Genomic DNA, 19,477 nt, shown 5'->3' with positions numbered 1-19,477 from the left:
AACATGCACTATGAGACAAAAAAAATACACATGCATGTGTGTGACAGAGCGGCCGCTCGAGATGTCCAAATAGCGCGCGCACTTTTTAGTTTTTAGGTTTTTTTCTTCTATAAACCTCCCAAATTCAGATGTCTTTGCTATTGTTCTCGGGTTCCTCTCTAGTGAGCAAAACCTATATTTTCCTACTTTTGAGTTTTTTATATGCACCAAACACTAAGCGGGTGGTTATTTTTTCAGTATGCCTCTTTTAAGGTGTCCGTTAGAGTTGCGCTTAGTACGTTCATAACGTACCTTATCTTTATATAGAAAGGAGGCAAAAGAAAACAGTAAAACGGCGGTTATTTTTTCAGTATGTCTGTTCTAAGAGTAGAAAATGTTTGCATCATAGGTGCAGTATATACAACTAGCAAACGCACGTGGAACCACATAGTACATCGGCAGAATCAGGTCTCTGAAATTTTCTGTATCTGAAGATAATTAAGACTGAAGGTTTGCTTCCATTCCATGGAAGAAAAAAACCTTCCTACCTAGCAAAGTTTGGTCCAGAGAGCACGCTCGAAGAACTGCTCCCGCGCCAGCGCGCGCACGCTCCGGAGGTAGCCGCTGAACGGCACGGTCCCGTGCTGCACCGCCTCGTCCAGCGCGTACATGGTGTCCTCCAGCGCCAGATCCATGGCCGCGCACTCGAGCCGCTGCACCGAGAGCGCGTCCGCGGGCTGAACTGCCGCCCCCGCCTGCGCGTCGCCGTGCGCGGCCACCGTCGTCCGGTTCGCCGCGACCCAGGCCTCCAGGGCGTACGCGGCCACCGTCACGTCCTGCAGCCGGCGCTCCAGCGCGTCCACCTCCTCCCCGGCCCGGCGCACCAGGCCGTCCGCCGCCTTGCCCCGCCCGCGCAGCTCGGCCTGCACGGCGAACAGCGCTTCGACCTCGGCCTCGCTCGCGGCGTGCAGGGCGGCCACGTCGGCGCAGGCCATGGCGGCGAGGGCGTCGCGCCTGTAGGCGACCTCGGCGGGGAGGAGGGGCGGGTCGATGCCGAAGGCGTGGGAGAGGGACCGGACGAGGTCCCGCAGGTTGGAGGACGGGAACGCCCAGGAGCGGAGATACGGGGCGTCGGCGGCGGCGACGAGGCCCGAACGGTCGACGAGGGGGTGGTCGGTTCTGAGGACCGTGCCGCGGGCCGGCGAGAGGAAGACGAGGGGCGGGCACCGCGGGTAGCGCTCCGGTAGCCAGACGACGGCGGGGAGGTCATAGGAGCCCCCCGCGTGGGCGATCGGGATGGTGCCGGCGGCCTGGAGCAGGCGCGCGGCGCGGCCGTCGTCGTGGGTGAAGAGGGCGGTCCTGGGGCGGAGCGAGGGGAAGGCCTCGGCGAGCGTGGCGAGGTGGTCGGGGACGAGCCACTTGACGTCGTCGGCGTAGGGCAGCGCCGTGTCGGGGAACTGGTGCTGCGCGCCGCTCGCCGGCGGCGCGGGAGGAGCCATCGATCACAGCACAGGAATAGATGGATGGATCGCAACGGCGCAGCCGGCACGTACGTACGGTTTCTTATTGGAAAATTGTGTTTGGTTTGTTCTCCAGGTAGGCCGCGTTGGGGGGGAAGAAGTCAGGATTCGGAAAACTACCGACACGTAGAACGCGACACCGAGAGCGGCAGGCGTGCGGGGCGTAACCTCACAATTCCGCCAACTGTTCAACGACATTGCTATTGCTAATCAACAATTGCAACAAGTCATATCCAGAACGCGACGCTCAAACATGTCGATCTGTTGAATGCAAGATTTTACAAGAAAAGTTTCTTCCTCCACCTGGCAAAGCATTATAGCCGGGTTTATTCCCTCGATCACGGTCCTATCAACATGAATTGTCATGAATGTATAGGAAACCAGTTTAGCTGCACGCCTGAAAATTAAACTAGGGCTAGTCGATTTCTATTTGGGAAGAAAGAGGTGCGGGAGGTGCAGGTGCAACAGTCGCCGGCTCACCGGGAAGCAGCCGACCTCTGGGTCTATCTTAGGGGTGCCGGGGGTGCTTGTTCTCTGAACAAATAGGCAAGTTCCCGGCACGCAGGCCGAGGTCGCCGTCGTCACCATGGAGGACGTGGCGGAGGACAAGATGGCGCCACCCTCGCCGGTGCATTGCAGCATGATCATCAGTGAGGCCCATGCCCATTACATGGACACGGTGCGGGAGAAGCGGGGAGCAGCAGTTTCGTGAGGCGCAAGTCGACAACCTCCGGCTCCTCGAAGAGCATTAGCAGGCGGAGGAGCAGCTCACCGCCAGCAGGGTGATTGCGCCGGACGTGGACATGGCGGGGCATGCGAGGCTGCTCGAGTCCCACCGCTCCCCCCCGCGAGATCTGCCTCGCTCGCTGGCGTTATTGCCGGCATTAGGCGGAACTTAAGGCCATCTACAAGGAGTTCGACGAGGCTGCAGACGAGGTGTGGGGCAAGAGTGATGACGGGGAGGACATGCCCGACCCCGCCAAGGCCGCGCCCCGTCGCCACTACCACGAAGCCAACATGTCTACGGGCACCGCCTGCAGCGAGGAAGAATAGTGCATGGTAGGTCACCGCCGTATGGGTCCCAAGAAGGCCACCGCTCCTCCCCTCCTGTTGAAACCAAGCTTGGTGGGCTGAACATCGACAACCGATTAGTCGCTTGGCGGCGACGTGGAGGTGGACATCTTCACTTTCCGGGGCTCCGGAGATGGAGGTTATGAAGGCGGAGTTGGAGTGCGCCGTGGTGGACCTAGAGAAGGTGAAGGCAATAGCCGGAGCTTCTGTTCTCGAGGCTCATGACCGGGCATGGGGGAAGGGCGCCGACGATCATTTATATTAGGTTTAGAGTAGGTTTTAGTCCGGTTTGTATAAAATTTAAAAAGTAATGATTTTCGTCCGGTTTATATAAAAATGCTCAAAATGTAATGAAAATTTTGTTCGGTTTATATGAATTCCGCCATGTTTCCATGAATTTCGTTCGGTTAGTTCAAATAGTCGTTGAAATGTATGCGGACAGCATAGGACGGCGTCCTCCGAAATCAGTGTCGCGGATTGATCTCCCCTGTCTGCGGACGGGTGCGAGAGCAAATTTACGGATCGGCGTTGAAGATGCCCTCATGTTACAAAACTAAACATGGCTTGTTCTTCAGGTTTGCCGCGTTGAGGGATGTCTTCACATCCTTGCTCGGCACGTCATAGTCCGAGCTAGCTTGCATCAAGATTCAAACTTTTAACAGTTGAAAACGAAAACTGCCGACAGCTAGAACGTGACACTGAAAGCGGCCGGCGTGCAGAGTTTAACCTCGCAATTCCACCAGCTTTTCAACGACACTGCTACTAATCAACGACTGATCAACCATCTAAAGCGGCCGACTAATCAACGAAATTTGGAACGAGTCATATCCAGAAGGCTGCAACCTCAAAGTCATCACGGTACCGCGACACCTTGTAAGTGCGGGCGTACCGGCGGTCCGCGCTCGTGACGAGCTCCCCGTCGTCGCCGTACTTGACTTGAAACGTGGTCACCACTAGCAGACACTCGTCGCCGTCGGGCAGGCTCTCCTTCTCGTCGGTCCCCTCGCGTCGCAGGCGCTCGACGAGGCAGTGCTGGCCGCGCTCGGCCATGTGCACGAGCTTGGCGTCGACGTGCCTCCAGTCCGGGTGCTCGAGGATCACCTTCTCCCCGCCGATCTTCCACTGCGGTTGCGGGGTCCGGTCGAGGTCGCTCGTCGGAACTGGAACGCGGCAGACACAGAGGTGCCCGTCCGTGTCGTAGCCCTTACGGTGGAGCCCGATCCAGGCGTCCAGCTCGGCGTCGTAGCCGGCGCGGCCTACGAACGGCAACGCCCAGCCGCCGCAGCGCGTCCAGTCGTCTCTCGCCGTGTCGTAGGAGAAGGTCCGGACGTCGTTGTGAAACGCGCTTGCGGACACGAAGATGGCGCGCCCGGCCTCCGCGTGCGCCACCATCGCCTCGGGGAAGAAGGGGGGCGACTCAGGGTCGGCGCTCCAGAAGCACCGCGAGGAGCCGGAGAAAGGCAGCCAGCACCACCGGCTCTCGTCGGCGTCCCTGCCGCGGTCCGTGGTCATGCAGTGCATGCCTCCCGGGCAGGGCCGAAGGGGCTCGATCTCCCAGCCGCGTTCGTCGTGCAGCTCCGTCACGTCCTCGAACGCGTACAGCCTGCCCCCGGCGGCCACGGCCTCGCGGAAGCCGTCGCGCAGGCCTTTGGGGACGTTGCACGCGACCGAGAGCGCCGCCGTGTCGGTGTCGTAGACCAAGGTGACGCCGTAGTGCTCTTCCCTTAGGCCGTAAGTGTTTGGGCTGGAGCCCGTGGTGATGATGCAGCTGCCCAGGGCGGCGAACCGTGCGGCTAGATCTTCTATGGCGGTTGGCACTTCCACGCGGATGACGGCGGGATCGGGAAGACGGCGGGCAGAGTCAGGGTCGGAGCCGACGTCGTGGTCGCCGTCCAGATCGCCGCCGACGTCCAGCTTGTAGATGCCGTACTCGTGCTTGCCAGCACCACGTACAGATGCCGCCTCGTCGTCGTCGTCGCCGCGGCCGGGTGATGCGGATCCCTGTTGGCGGCGTCCGAGACGTGCCTCCGTGGTGATGCGGTCAGATGGTTCTTGCCATGAACCGTCGTCCTCTGGTTTGCGTCCTGACGGTCGATAGCTGGTCGGAGGGTACGAGGGATGCTCAGGGGGTTGGGTCGACGGAGAAACGATCGGCACGCCCACATCGCGTCAGGTGCCGCCGTCGGGGAAATCGATTGGGGATGGGGTTCTGCTCAGATCGATTGGGGATGGGGTTTTGGGCACAGCGCGCCGGTCGAGTCGCCTTTGGTCCACATTATAGCCCTCATTTTTTTTTATTTTTTTGCGGAAAATTATAGCCCTCAACTTGACACTCAAGCCGCGTTCGGATTCCCTCCGCTCTGCGGCTCCGCGCCGGAGCGGAGCAGCAATCCAGTTATAATCTGCGGAGTTGATTAAACGCTGCTCCGCGCGCTCCGCTCCGCGGAGGATGGCCGAACAGGGCCTCAGTTTAAGATTCAACCTCCAACTTCAAAACCGGTCGCCTCACACCCTTAACTTGCCATCCGGTTCTAGCTTTTTCCTAGCACGCCCTCGTTCTTCTACTACGAATCCATTGTCTAGGGAGCCTAACAGGGAAGACGGAGAAAGTGGTGGCCAGACCGCTCGATGCAAAACTAGCAAGGTGGAGCCACCCCATAACAAAAGCACGAAGCAGAAAACCAGTTCTCCCCTCCCTCTCAATGAAATAACCCAGATGTGAGAGAGGTCCTATTCCGTGCACACCGCGTCGAAGGAGGACCAAATGCGCACGCCCTATGCTCACTTTGGTTGGCTGGCTAGTTGCCCTATTGGGCCTAGGCCCATGTGAAGAAGTCGAGAAAAAAAGTAAAGAGAAAGGAACATTAAAAAAAGATAGAGAGAATATTTAAGATGTGCCAAACTATAAAAAAAGTTAACGAACTAAAAATATATAAAAATGTTTGTGAATTTGAAGTATGTTTATGGATTTGAAGAAAATGTTCATAGATAATGTTTGTGAATTTCGAAAATTCAAAAATGTTCTCGAACTTGAAAAATCATGAGTTTATAAAATATTAGTGGATTCCAAAAGAAGCTCCAAATTCTAGAAATATTCATGAATGTAAATGTTCAAAATTTAAAGATTTATCTACAAATCAGTGTAAGAGTGCTATGTTTGCCCGCTCCCGAGTCGTCCCCCGTGTGGCGGCTGGGAGGCCCCCAGATCCTGTCGGCCCGCCTCCCCCTCTTCTCGTCCTCCTCCCTCGTTGCCGCCCGATGGCGCTGCCAAGCGAAGCCTTGCCGTCGAAGGTGGCAGTGGGGACTCGGGACCCTCCCGCTCGTGAGGGGCTGGCGCGGGCCGGCGCCCCCGGGCTGGAGTGTGGCGTGCGGCCGGGCGTCACGATGGGTGGTGGCGAGGCTTCGGCGACCCCGTACCTCCGCGGCAGGCGGCTTCAAGGTCTGGGGCGTAGCGGTCGCTAGGGACGGCGGCGGCGCGGCCGGATCTGGGCCCAGGCGTGGGCTTGATCTTCGGGTCGCGGTGGGCACGGTGGCGGGTGCGACACGTCGACAATTGGGTGGATCTGCGGGATTCCACCCTTGTTTAGTCCTTGACAGCGCAGGCAAATCCAGGGGAAACCCTAGACCTCTTTGGGATTGAGCGCTGGCGGTGCTTTTACGTCGTAGTCCCTCTTTAGGGCATCGTTTTGGAGTTTCTTCGGTTGAAGGGACCAACATCGTCGGCGGCACACGCCTGGTGGCGCAACTGCCGATGAAAATTGCATTGACTACGGTGATTACGGACGATGGCAGCGTCTTTGATGTCGTTTCCTTGTCAAGCATCGTCGTTGCAGTTTGCGTCATCAGGCTCAGGGATGCTCGGGGGGGGGGGGGACCCTAGATCTAGGTCTCCCGGATAGAACGATGGTGGCATTCTTGTTGGGGAATGTAGCAATAATTCAAAATTTTCCTACGTGTCACTAAGATCAATCTATGGAGTCATCTAGCAACGAGGGAGGAGTGGATCTACATACCGTTGTAGATCGCGCGCGGAAGCGTTCAAGAGAACGGGGTTGATGGAGTCGTACTCGTCGTGATCCAAATCACCGATGATCCTAGCGCCGAACGGACGGCACCTCCGCGTTCAACACACGTACGGAGCAGCGACGTCTCCTCCTTCTTGATCCATCAAGGGGGGGAGGAGAGGTTGATGGAGATCCAGCAGCACGACGGCGTGGTGGTGGAAGTAGCGGGATTCCAACAGGGCTTCGCCAAGCGCTGCGGGAGGAGGGAGATGTGTCATGGGAGGGAGAGGGAGGCGCCAGGGCTTCGGTATGGTTGCCCTCCCTTCCCCCCACTATATATAGGGCCAAGGGAGAGGGAGGGCGCAGCCTTGGCCCTTCCTCCAAGGAAGGGTGCGGCCAAGGGAGGAGTCCATCCCCCCCAAGGCACCTAGGAGGTGCCTTCCCCTTTTAGGACTCTTCCTTTCTTGCTCTCTTGGCGCATGGGCCTCTTGGGGCTGGTGCCCTTGGCCCATGTAGGCCAAGGCGCACACCCCTACAGCCCATGTGGCCCCCCGAGGCAGGTGGCCCCACCCGGTGGACCCCCGGAACCCTTCCGGTGGTCCCGGTACAATACCGGTGACCCCGAAACTTGTCCCGATGGCCGAAATAGCACTTCCTATATATAATTCTTTACCTCCGGACCATTCCGGAACTCCTCGTGATGTCCGGGATCTCATCCGGGACTCTGAACAACTTTCAGGTTACCGCATACTAATATCTCTATAACCCTAGCGTCACCGAACCTTAAGTGTGTAGACCCTACGGGTTCGGGAGACATGCAGACATGACCGAGATGACTCTCCGGTCAATAACCAACAGCGGGATCTGGATACACATGTTGGCTCCCACATGTTCCACGATGATCTCATCGGATGAACCACGATGTCAAGGACTTAATCAATCCCGTATACAATTCCCTTTGTCTATCGGTACGATACTTGCCCGAGATTCGATCGTCGGTATCCCGATACCTTGTTCAATCTCGTTACCGGCAAGTCTCTTTACTCGTTTCGTAACACATCATCCCGTGATCAACTCCTTGATCACATTGTGCACATTATGATGATGTCCTACCGAGTGGGCCCAGAGATACCTCTCCGTTTACACGGAGTGACAAATCCCAGTCTCGATTCGTGCCAACCCAACAGACACTTTTGGAGATACATGTAGTGTACCTTTATAGCCACCCAGTTACGTTGTGACATTTGGCACACCCAAAGCACTCCTACGGTATCCGGGAGTTGCACAATCTCATGGTCTAAGGAAATGATACTTGACATTTAGAAAAGCTTTAGCATACGAACTACATGATCTTGTGCTAGGCTTAGGATTGGGTCTTGTCCATCACATCATTCTCCTAATGATGTGATCCCGTTATCAACGACATCCAATGTCCATGGTCAGGAAACCGTAACCATCTATTGATCAACGAGCTAGTCAACTAGAGGCTTACTAGGGACATGGTGTTGTCTATGTATCCACACATGTATCTGAGTTTCCTATCAATACAATTCTAGCATGGATAATAAATAATTATCATGAACAAGGAAATATTATAATAACTAATTTATTATTGCCTCTAGGGCATATTTCCAACAGTCTCCCACTTGCACTAGAGTCAATAATCCAGTTCACATCGATATGTGCTTAACACTCAAGGTCACATCCCCATGTGACCAACACCCAAAAAGTTTACTAGAGTCAATAATCTAGTTCACATTACCATGTGATTAACACTCGATGAGTTCTGGGTTTGATCATGTTATGCTTGTGAGAGATGTTATAGTCAACGGGTCTGAATCTTTCAGATCCGTATGTACTTCGCAAATCTCTATGTCATCTTGTAGATGCAGCTACTACGCTATATTTGGAGCCATTTCAAATAACTGTTCTACTTGGAGCTATTCTAAATTGTTGCTCCATTATACGTATCCGGCATCTCTACTCAGAGCTATCCGGATAGGTGTTAAGCTTGCATCGACGTAACTCTTTACGTCGAACTCTTTATCACCTCCATAACCGAGAAACATATCCTTATTCCTCTAAGGATAATTTAGACCGCTATCTGGTGATCTACTCCTAGATTACCTTTGTACCCTCTTGCCAGACATGTGGCAAGGCACACATCAGGTGCGGTACTTAGCATGGCATACCGTATAGAGCCTATGACAAAAGCATAGGGGACGACCTTCGTCCTTCCTCTTTCTTCTGCCGTGGTCGAGCTTTAAGTCTTAACTTCATACCATACAACTCAGGCAAGAACTCCTTTGACTGGTCCATCTTGAACACCTTCAAGATCATGTCAAGGTATGTGCTCATTTGAAAGTACCATTAAGTGTTTTGATCTATCCTTATAGATCTTGATGCTCAATGTTCAAGTAGCTTAATCCAGGCTTTCCATTGAAAAACACTTTCCAAATAACCCTATATGCTTTCCAGAAATTCTACGTCATTTCTGATCAACAATATGTCAACAACATATATTCATCAGAAATTCTATAGTGCTCCCACTCACTTCTTTGGAAATATAAGTTTCTCATAAACTTTGTATACACCCAAAATCTTTGACCATCTCATCAAAGCATACATTCCAACTCCGAGATGCTTACTTCAGTCCTTAGAAGGATTGTTGGAGCTTTGCATACTTATTAGCATCTTTCAGGATTAACAAAACCTTCCGGTTGTATTACATACAACCTTTCCTCAAGAAAATCGTCGAGGAAACAACGTTTTGACATCCTATCTGCAAGATTTCATAAATAATGCAGTAATCGCTAATATAATTCCAACAGACTCTTAGCATTGCTACGAGTGAGAAAGTCTCATCGTAGTCAACTCCTTGAACTTGTCGGAAAACATCTTAACGACAAGTCGAGCTTTCTTAATGGTGACATTTACCATCATTGTCCGTCTTCCTTTTAAAATCCATCTGCACTCAACAGCCTTACGACCATCGAGCTGTTCTACCAAAGTCTACACTTTGTTTTCATACATGGATCCTCTCTCGGATTTTATGGCCTCGAGCCATTTATCGGAATCCGGGCCCACCATCGCTTCTCCATAGCTCGTAGGTTCATTGTTGTCTAGCAACATGACTTCCAAGACAGGATTACGTACCACTCTGAAGTAGTACGCATCCTTGTCATCCCACGAGGTTTGGTAGTGACTTGATCTGAAGTTTCATGATCACTATCATAAGCTTCCACTTCAATTGGTGTAGGTGCCACAGGAACAACTTCCTGTGCCCTGCCACACACTAGTTGAAGAGACGGTTTAATAACCTCATCAAGTCTCCACCATCCTCCCACTCAATTCTTTCGAGAGAAACTTTTCCTCGAGAAAGGACCCGATTCTAGAAACAATCCCTTATTGCTTTCGGATCTGAGACAGGAGGTATACCCAACTGTTTTGGGTGTCCTATGAAAATGCATTTATCCGCTTTGGGTTCGAGCTTATCAGCCTGAAACTTTTTCACATAAGCGTCGCAGCCCCAAACTTTTAAGAAATGACAGTTTAGGTTTCTCTAAACCATAGTTCATATGGTATCATCTCATCGGAATTACGTGGTGCCCTATTTAAAGTGAATGTGGTTGTCTCTAATGCCTAACCCATGAACTATTGTGGTAATTCGATAAGAGACATCATGGTATGCATCATATCCAATGGGGTGCAGTTATGATGTTCGGACACATCATCACACTATGGTGTTCCAGGCTGTATTAGTTGTGAAACAATTTCCACAATGTCTTAATTTTGTGCCAAACTCGTAATTCAGATATTCATCTCTATGATCATATCATAGATCTTTTATCCTCTTGTCACGACGATCTTTCAACTTCACCCTGAAATTACTTGAACCTTTCAATAATTCAGACTCGTGATTCATCAAGTAAATATACTCAACATCTACTCAAATCATCTGTGAAGTAAGAACATAACGATATCCACTACACGCCTCAGCACTCATTGGACTGCACACATCAAAATATATTACTTCCAACAAGTTGCTTTCTAGTTTCATTTTACTGAAAATGAGGCTTTCGGTCATCTTGCCCATGTGGTATGATTTGCATGTCTCAAGTGATTCAAAATCAAGTGAGTCCAAACGATCCATCTGTATAGAGTTTCTTCATGCATATACACCAATAGACATGGTCCGCATGTCTCAAACCTTTCAAAGATGAGTGAGTCCAAAGATTCATAAACATGGAGCTTCTTCATGCGTTTTATACCGATATGACTTAAGTGGCAGTGCCACAAGTAGGTGGTACTATCATTACTATCTTTTGGCATGAACATGTGTATCACTACGATCGAGATTCAATGAACCATTCATTTTAGGTGCAAGACCATTGAAGGTATTATTCAAATAAACAGAGTAACCGTTATTCTCCTTAAATGAATAACCGTATTGCGATAGACATAATCCAATCATGTCTATGCTCAACGCAAACACCAATCTCGATGGTAGAGGGAGCGAGCGATGCTTGATCATATCAATATTGGAAACACTTCCAACACATATCGTCAGCTCACCTTTAGCTAGTCTCCGTTTATTCCGTAGCTTTTATTTCGAGTTACTAACACTTAGCAACCGAACCGGTATCTAATACCCTGGTGCTACTAGGAGTACTAGTAAAGTACACATCAACACAATGTATATCCAATATATTTCTATCGACCTTGCCAGCCTTCTCATCTACCAAGTATCTAGGGTAATTCGGCATCGTGGCATGGTTGGGGCATCCAGGTTTAGATGTTAGGCTTTGGCGCGATGTCCATTTGGTATTAGGGTCGGACATTTGGCACCCCTCCATTAAGGGGTTAGGAGTACTGACAGGAGTGTTGTCAAGGTGGTGGCTTCAGACATACTGATGTATTACTTTATAAGGTCTTTATGAATAATTAATAAAATGGATGCATGCATCGTCCAGATGCAGAGGCCAGGGATATATCATCCATTTCAAAAAATAAGAGTGCTACGTTCACGTGTGAATAGGCCCTCCCTAATATGTGGGGCGATGACTGCAAAAACTAGCTCGATACACCAAAAGGCTTCATTCCTATAGGGAGCTTAGTAACTTAGGAGATTGCTGAACCTTCTCCTCAATTGAATCTATCTTGCCCCCCCTCCATACAGACCCCTCATGTTGGCGCCGCCTTCTCGCAACGCCTTCTTCTTCTTCTTAGCTGTCTCTCACAGCTCAACCTTCTCTCTTGTGGTTTCTCTCAAACACATACCATGGAAGAAACTTCCAGGAAACACACACACACCCACGCATGGACCAAGGAAGAAGGAGGCAATAGCTTTGCCAAAAGACACCTTCCTCTTGGTCAGCTGTGGCTACATCTTTTCTCATTAACTCAAGTGATACTTATACACAAGAGACTAGGCCATGCCCATCCACTAACTCACGCACGCACAAACTAGGCTGACCGGCACACTCGGCCACTACCTCACGAACCCACACACTAAGCTAACTACCCTGGAATCACTCCAACATGCACACGACTCGGTACCCCACTAACTAATCCATGCATGCAACCATTGACTAGATAACTCACTAGCTAATGATTCGGCTGACTACACATACACAAGACTAGATGACTCACTCCATGCAAATACAATCAATATGACAAGATTAATGCTAACACCTCATGCATACTAAGAATATTGTGGCCATTTGTTTTTCTTTTTTCCTTTTGTAGAGAAAAGAAAGCACTTGGGCATGTACCGTTGGAATTATGTGTCCTGTAATTATATTCAAATTACTAGAAATTACTAATATTTGGAATACCTTATTATGGAATTATACATCTATTTATGCATGAAATTACTTTACATGATTATCATGTAATTATCACTTGTTGAAATATACTTAAGTTATATGCTTAAGGAAGCTGGTCGATTATTAGTGGAATACAATATATTATTTATATTGAAAAGACTACAACAAGTTGGCTGACTGATTTTTTTTACAAAACATGAGGGCAATTATTTGTCTACTACAATGGTAACTATGAAGTTAAAATATTTGCCATTGTCCATAAACTAAATTTGCAATGTTTTAGAAAGCAAATTTGCCATGACCCATAAAGTAAATTTGCTATGGTTAAGTGAGAGAAAAAAAATACTAAAGCTTGCCATGGGAGTGTTGCAAAAAGATCTAAATTTGCCACACGTATGGGAGACAAAAAATGTTATGAATTTGCCATGTGAAAATTTAGAAATACTTTTAAGTTTGCCGTGGGTAATTTCGCAAAAAAAAGTTTGCCATGGGTAGTAAAACATGATTATAATGATCTCCACACATGATTCTGTTTTTTTTTTCATATTTTTTCGTGAATTATAGATCATATTTGTATGTTTGGGAACATGACAACTTTGGGAATCAGTAATAATTACATGGATAATTTAAGATTTTTTCTAGGATTTAGTTGTCCGAAACACATTGTGAATTTAGTTCACAAGGCAAATTTAGGTGAGAAGGCAAATTTAGTTCTTTGAAAACATGCCAAATTAGGAAATGTGTAATGTACCCTGAAGAAAACACAAGCATAGCAGATAAAAAATGATTGATTACAGTAGCAGCAAAACTAAATAGAAGCATCGCAAATTTAGTTGAAATGGCGAAATTCTGGTGAGATGGAAACTTTGGAAAATCTGTAATGTACCCTGAAGAAGAAGACACAAATCAAAATTGATTGGTTGACCTAAAATTGATTGGTTAAAGCAGCAGCAGCAGCAAGAAAGCGAGCAACACTAAATTGACCTGAGACGGGAGGGAGAAGAGGCACTCACGGTCACGGCCAACGAGGGACTCAAGCGTACGTCTAGCCGACGGACGCCATACGAGGCCGGGCAAGACGATGACGAGCGAACTCGGTGCTCCTCCACGCGCGGCGATGGAGCGGGCAACCGCGAAGGCGACCTAGAGACGCTGGTGCTCGTCCTTTCGCTCGCGCGGCTGCCGCGGACTGCCTCTGCTCCTTCACCGAAGGTGACCACGCAGCTCCGTCCGACGGGCTGACTCCGTGATCTACTCGATCCCTAGCGAAGATGGAAACGGAAACTACTAGAGGAGGCCGGCCCCTACTCGAGTCGTCCCCCTGGCGAATATGAATACGACACGAGTACGACCCCGAGTCTAACCTAGACCCCGCCTCACCGCCCCAATAAATCCTCCCGGTTCCCCACCCTAGCCCAACACGTACGCAAAGAAGCTCCTGTGTCTTTCGTTCGCTCTTCCGCCGCCGCGTCTTTTCGCTACTAACCAGGGTTTCGTTTCGCCTCCCAATCCTTCGATCGATGGCGGCCGAGGAAGGCGAGAAGAAGATGATCACGCTCAAGAGCTCCGACGGTGAGGAATTTCAGGTCGAGGAGGCGGTCGCCATGGATCGCAGACCATTCGCCACATGATAGAGGACGACTGCGCCGACAACGGCATCCCGCTCCCCAACGTCGACTCCAAGATCCTCTCCAAGGTCATCGAGTACTGCAAGAAGCACGTCCAGGCCAGCCCCAAACCGGCTGACTCTGGCGCCGCCGTCGACGCCAGCTCCTCCACCTCTACTGCAGCAGCCGCCCCCACCGAGGACCTCAAGAGCTTTGACGCCGAGTTCATCAAGGTCGACCAGAACACCCTCTTCGACCTCATCCTGGCTGCAAACTACCTCAACATCAAGGGATTGCTCGACCTTACTTGCCAGACTGTTGCAGACATGATCAAGGGCAAGACTCCGGAGGAGATCCGCAAGACTTTCAACATTAAGAATGACTTCACACCAGAGGAGGAGGCGGAGATCCGCAAGGAGAACCAGTGGGCTTTTGAGTAGAAAAAAGAGTAACACCTAGCTAGGCACTGTTTCGTTGAATTACTACTTACTATTTGTCTTTCTTTTTTAGACTTCGTATTATGCAAGAAGAAACCTATCGTGGTACTTGTCAAACTGAATTGTTATTTGTCAAGTGGATATTTTGATTGGTAATATCATCCTTAGCTGATTTATGCGTGTGATTTCAAATATTTTTGGCTATCTTGAAATAGCCTTATTGTTTCCGATTTTATATCTACATATTTGCTAAAGAAGTAAAGATATGTCAAAAATTGTCAGACATGATTTTCATTTGGCAGCGTTGGATCGTTAACGCGCAGCGGCATCATTTGCTCGTCGTGCGGAGCGGCATCATTTGTTTGTCATGCGGAGCGGGCGTGCGTTTTAGTTGACACTATGCCCAAGAGCTGGAGTGGAGTTTTTGTGCGCTTTCTTTGTCTTTAGTGGTTGTTTGGGTATCAAGGGAAAGACTCCGGAGGAGATCCTCAAGACTTGCAACATCAAGAATGAATTCACACGCGAGGAGGAGGCGGAGATCCGCAAGGAGAACCAGTGGGCTTTTGAGTAGAAAAAGAGTAGCACCTAGCTAGACACTGTTTCGTTGAATTACTGCTTACTATTTGTCTTTCTTTTTTAGACTTCGTATTATGCAAGAAGAAACCTATGGTGATACTTGTGAAACTGGATTGTTATTTGTCAAGTGGATGTTTTGATTGGTAACATCATCCTTAGCTTCTGATTTACGCATGTGATTTGAGATATTTTTGTCTATCTTGAAATAGCCTTATTGTTTTTGATTTTATATCTACATATTTGCTAAAGATCTGTCCACATTATTTTCATTTGGCTTCAAGTCAAATTTAGTGACCGTTGGATTGTTAACACGCAGCAGCATCATTTGTTCGTCGTGCGGAGCGGGCGCGCTTTTTAGTTGACACTACCCCACGAGCTGGAGTGGAGTTTTTGTGCGCTTTCTTTGTTTTTAGTGGTTGTTTGGGTATCAATGATTATACATGAGATTTTAGAAAACCAGTTTGTGGAGGATTTTTAGGAAAACCAATCCTGGATAGTTTTATGTCACAACAAGTATATACTATTCCTTGTTTGGTTCCAAAAAGACAAGGAAACACGATTATACAGTCCATTCAATGGCAATTATTTTCTTCATGGCAACGAGAGAGTGGTTGAGGTGATTTGGAGGAGTGATTGGTCGTGGACATGTTTGGTTTAGTTTGATTTTCTAGATACATGCTTGTTTCTCATCAGTAGTCCTTTGCATTGGATCCTCTTGATGGATAATCATAGGAGAAAAGAGTAAATAAGTACCGAAATGTTAACGCCCATCCACACGTGTGGACGTTGACCATCTCGACCACACGCATCCATCACCGTCCAGTACTATATGCACGAATTTTGACACAATCTGGCTAATTTTCTGTGCCACGTAGGACAAGGCGTGTGTATGGTGTGTGACATAGTTCGTCCACACATCTGTTTTACCACACGGAGGGGCCGGTGTGTGGGCGTTTAGCAGTTCACCCACACACCAGTTTTTAGTCACGCATAGGGGCTGGTGTGTGGGCATTTGCCATCTCGCCTACACGCCCGTCTTCTTTCCCGCACGTAAGCTGCTAGTTGCCATGTGTTTTTGCAGCGCACATGGCAACTGCCTCTAGTGTGCTTTATAAGCAGGTGGCAACTCTTTTTTTTTACCAGAATTGCCATGTGTTTTTGCAGGATACACGCAACTGCCTAGTGTGCACGTAAACAGATGGCGACTGTCTTTTACCGAGTTGTCATGTGTTTTTGCATGGTACATGGCAACTGCCCAACGTGCACGTACATGGCAACTGCCCTAACGTGCACGTAAGCAGATGGCAACTCTTCCTTTTTTACATGGCAACTGCCCTAGCATGCTTGTGAGCACATGGCAACTCTCTCAACTGCCTAGTGTTAGTATGTGGCAACTCCTAAAGTTATGAAATCATGGCAACTACATTAGATCAGACCATACATGGCAACTGCAGTTGAGCAACCATGGCAACTGCAGTTGTCCGACATGGCAACCGTAGTTTAGTGACATGGCAACTGCAGATAAACGAACATGGACGAGGGTCTGGACCATGGCAACTGCGGGCGCGCGGTGGGCGTCACGTGTCGCGTGCGGGGCCAGAAAGGTACGTGGCCTAACATACGGGCGTGTGGGCGTTATCAACTTCGCCCACATGCACGCGTGTGAGAGGATTCAAGAGGGAAAAAAAGATGTGTGTGGGCATTAGTTGTTTTGCCCACACGTAGGTGTGTGGGCTGGTTGTTGTTCATGCCACATGAGGCGTGTGGCACAACTACCCGATACACCACACGTGTGGCAGTTATCGGGACCCAATAAATATTGGTAAAAAAGGAACAATTAGTGCTTAGTTGGGATTTTACAATAATGTCCATACACGTTAAGAAAAGGTCATTGTGCTATCATTTAAGTGTTTGCTCACTGACTATGATTGCATCATTCGGTCGTAATAATTTTTAACGGTGGAACTAAACAGAACACACTGTCTTCGCGTGAACAAAAGAAAAGAATGGCTCACCATGTTCTATCTATATATTCCTCAAAAACAAGAAAATAGAAGATTTAAGGGCTGATAGCACTTTGGATCGGGTAGGCTTAGAGTTTACGGTGGTTTGTGGTGGTTTACCTTTTCCATAGGTGGATGAACCCGCCGAAGTGGTCATGGTGGATAGCTACGGCGGTGATGGCAGAGAGTGCGTGAGTGGTGGCGGTGGAGCTTCCCATCGCTTCAACGCCTCCCTCTTGATCGGACTAGGGTTAGGAGTGGGGAACAGTGGCGGCAGTGAACCTCGTACCTTGTGTCGTGGTCCCCACCTCCTCTATATGTTGTGTAGACAGAGCATATCACATATATCTTATTAGAAGCAATCGTCTGTGTTATTATCGGTCTTCGCACATATTTCTAATTACAGACATGTTTGCCGCGTATCACACACATCTTAATATATTTAACCGTTTCTATTCTCTTGTCTCAACGCAAACAGTTCATCCGAGTGAACCGCATGCCATATATCGCACACACCTTGATCTGGCTGACCGTTTCTTTTGTGTTGCCTAATCACAAATAGTACATCCGAGTGAACTGTATGATGTATATCGCACACACCTTCATATGGCTGCCCGTTTCTTTTGTTCCTCCTCATCGCAAACAGTTAACTGAACTAAAACGTGTGCTCTGCATCGCACACGCAACTAAAATCTGAACCGTGTTTGATGCATCCTCCATCGCAAACGTTTTGCACCTTTTTTATGGGTTTTTTATACCACCGTTTGCGATTATTACATCGCACACAGTTTTATCGAAGGGTCTCTGATCGTAGTGTCGCGTTAGCAGCATCCTGCAGTAGTGGCTGGATCGCGAAGACGTTCGACTACATCAACCGTGTTAACCTAACGCTTCCGCTTTCGGTCTATGAGGGTATGTAGACACACTCTCCCCCTCTCATTGCTATGCATCTCCTAAATAGAGCTTGCATTATCGCAGGAATTTTTTTGAAATTGCATGCTACGTTCCCCAACAGGAAAGGGGGGGTGGCGCCCCCTTCCCTAAACCAATTCAGACTCCTCCCTTGTGGGAGGCACACCAGGCCCTTGTGGGCTGGTTAGCCTCTCTCCTATGGCTCATATCTTTCCCCGGGGGTTCCGGTAACCCTTCCGGTATGTACCTGATACACTCCGGAACCCTTCCGGTGTCCGTATGCTACCTCCCAATATATCAATCTTTGCCTCTCGACCATTTCGAGACTCCTCTTCATATCCGTGATCTCATCCGGGACTTCGAACAAACTTCGGTCACCAAAACACATAACTCATAATACAAATCATCATCGAACGTTAAGCGTGCGGACCCTACGGGTTCAAGAACTATGTAGACATGACCGAAACACATCTCCAGTCAATAACCAATAGCGGAACCTGGATGCTCATATTGGTTCCTACATATTCCATGAAGATCATTATTCGGTCAAACCACAACAACAACATACGTTATTCCCTTTGTCATCGGTATGTTAATTGCCCGAGATTCGATCGTCGGTATCTTCATACCTAGTTCAATCTCGTTACCGACAAGTCCCTTTACTCGTTTCATAATGCATCATCCTGTAACTAACTCATTAGTCACATTGCTTGCAATTATCATCCCGTAACTAACTCATTAGTCACATTGCTTGCAAGGCTTATAGTGATGTCCATTACTGAGAGGGCCCAGAGATACCTCTCAGATACTCGGAGTGACAAATCCTAATCTTGAACTATGCCAACCAAACAAACACCTTTGGAGATACCTGTAGAGCATCTTTATAATCACCCAGTTACGTTGTGACGTTTGATAGCACATAAGGCATTCCTCCGGTATCTGGGAGTTGCATAATCTCATAGTCAAAGGAATATGTATAAGTCATGAAGAAAGCAATAGCAATAAAACTTTACGATCATTATGCTAAGCTAACGGATGGGTCTTGTCCATCAGATCATTCTCCTAATGATGTGATCCCGTTCATCAAATGATAACACATGTCTATGGCTAGGAAACTTAACCATCTTTGATTAACGAGCTAGTCTAGTAGAGGCTTACTAGGGACACTGTGTTTTGTCTATGTATCCACACATGTATCAAGTTTCCACTTAATACAATTCTAGCATAAATAATAAACATTTATCATGATATAAGGAAATATAAATAACAACTTTATTATTGCCTCCAGGGCATATTTTCTTCAGCCTCCCACTTGCACTAGAGCCAATAATCTAGTTCACATCGCCATGTGATTAACACCCAAAGAGTACTAAGGTGTGATCATGTTTTGCTTGCGAGAGAGTTTTAGTCAATGGGTCTGACACATTCAAATCCATATGTATTTTGCAAATTTCTATGTCTACAATCCTCTACACGGAGCTACTCTAGCTAATTGCTCCCACTTTCAATATGCATCCAGATTGATACTCAGAGTCATCCG

General features: G+C 48.7%; 1 protein-coding gene and 1 pseudogene across 1 annotated transcript; one reads left to right on the top strand and one right to left on the bottom strand.

Moving 5' to 3' along the window:
- Nucleotides 1-322: 322 nt before the first annotated feature.
- Nucleotides 323-1,724, bottom strand: LOC119298263 (protein ELC-like). Its single transcript, XM_037575731.1, has one exon. It carries the CDS (start codon nt 1,476-1,478, stop codon nt 528-530), a length of 951 nt encoding a protein of 316 aa, XP_037431628.1. The 5' UTR covers nt 1,479-1,724; the 3' UTR covers nt 323-527.
- Nucleotides 1,725-13,919: 12,195 nt separating this feature from the next.
- On the top strand, nt 13,920-14,449 carry LOC119298262 (annotated as a pseudogene).
- Nucleotides 14,450-19,477: the final 5,028 nt, after the last annotated feature.

The sequence above is a fragment of the Triticum dicoccoides genome, chromosome 5A, assembly GCF_002162155.2.
Source record: "Triticum dicoccoides isolate Atlit2015 ecotype Zavitan chromosome 5A, WEW_v2.0, whole genome shotgun sequence".
Taxonomy (NCBI): Eukaryota; Viridiplantae; Streptophyta; class Magnoliopsida; order Poales; family Poaceae; genus Triticum; species Triticum dicoccoides.
This window is presented reverse-complemented; position numbering and strand designations above follow the sequence as displayed.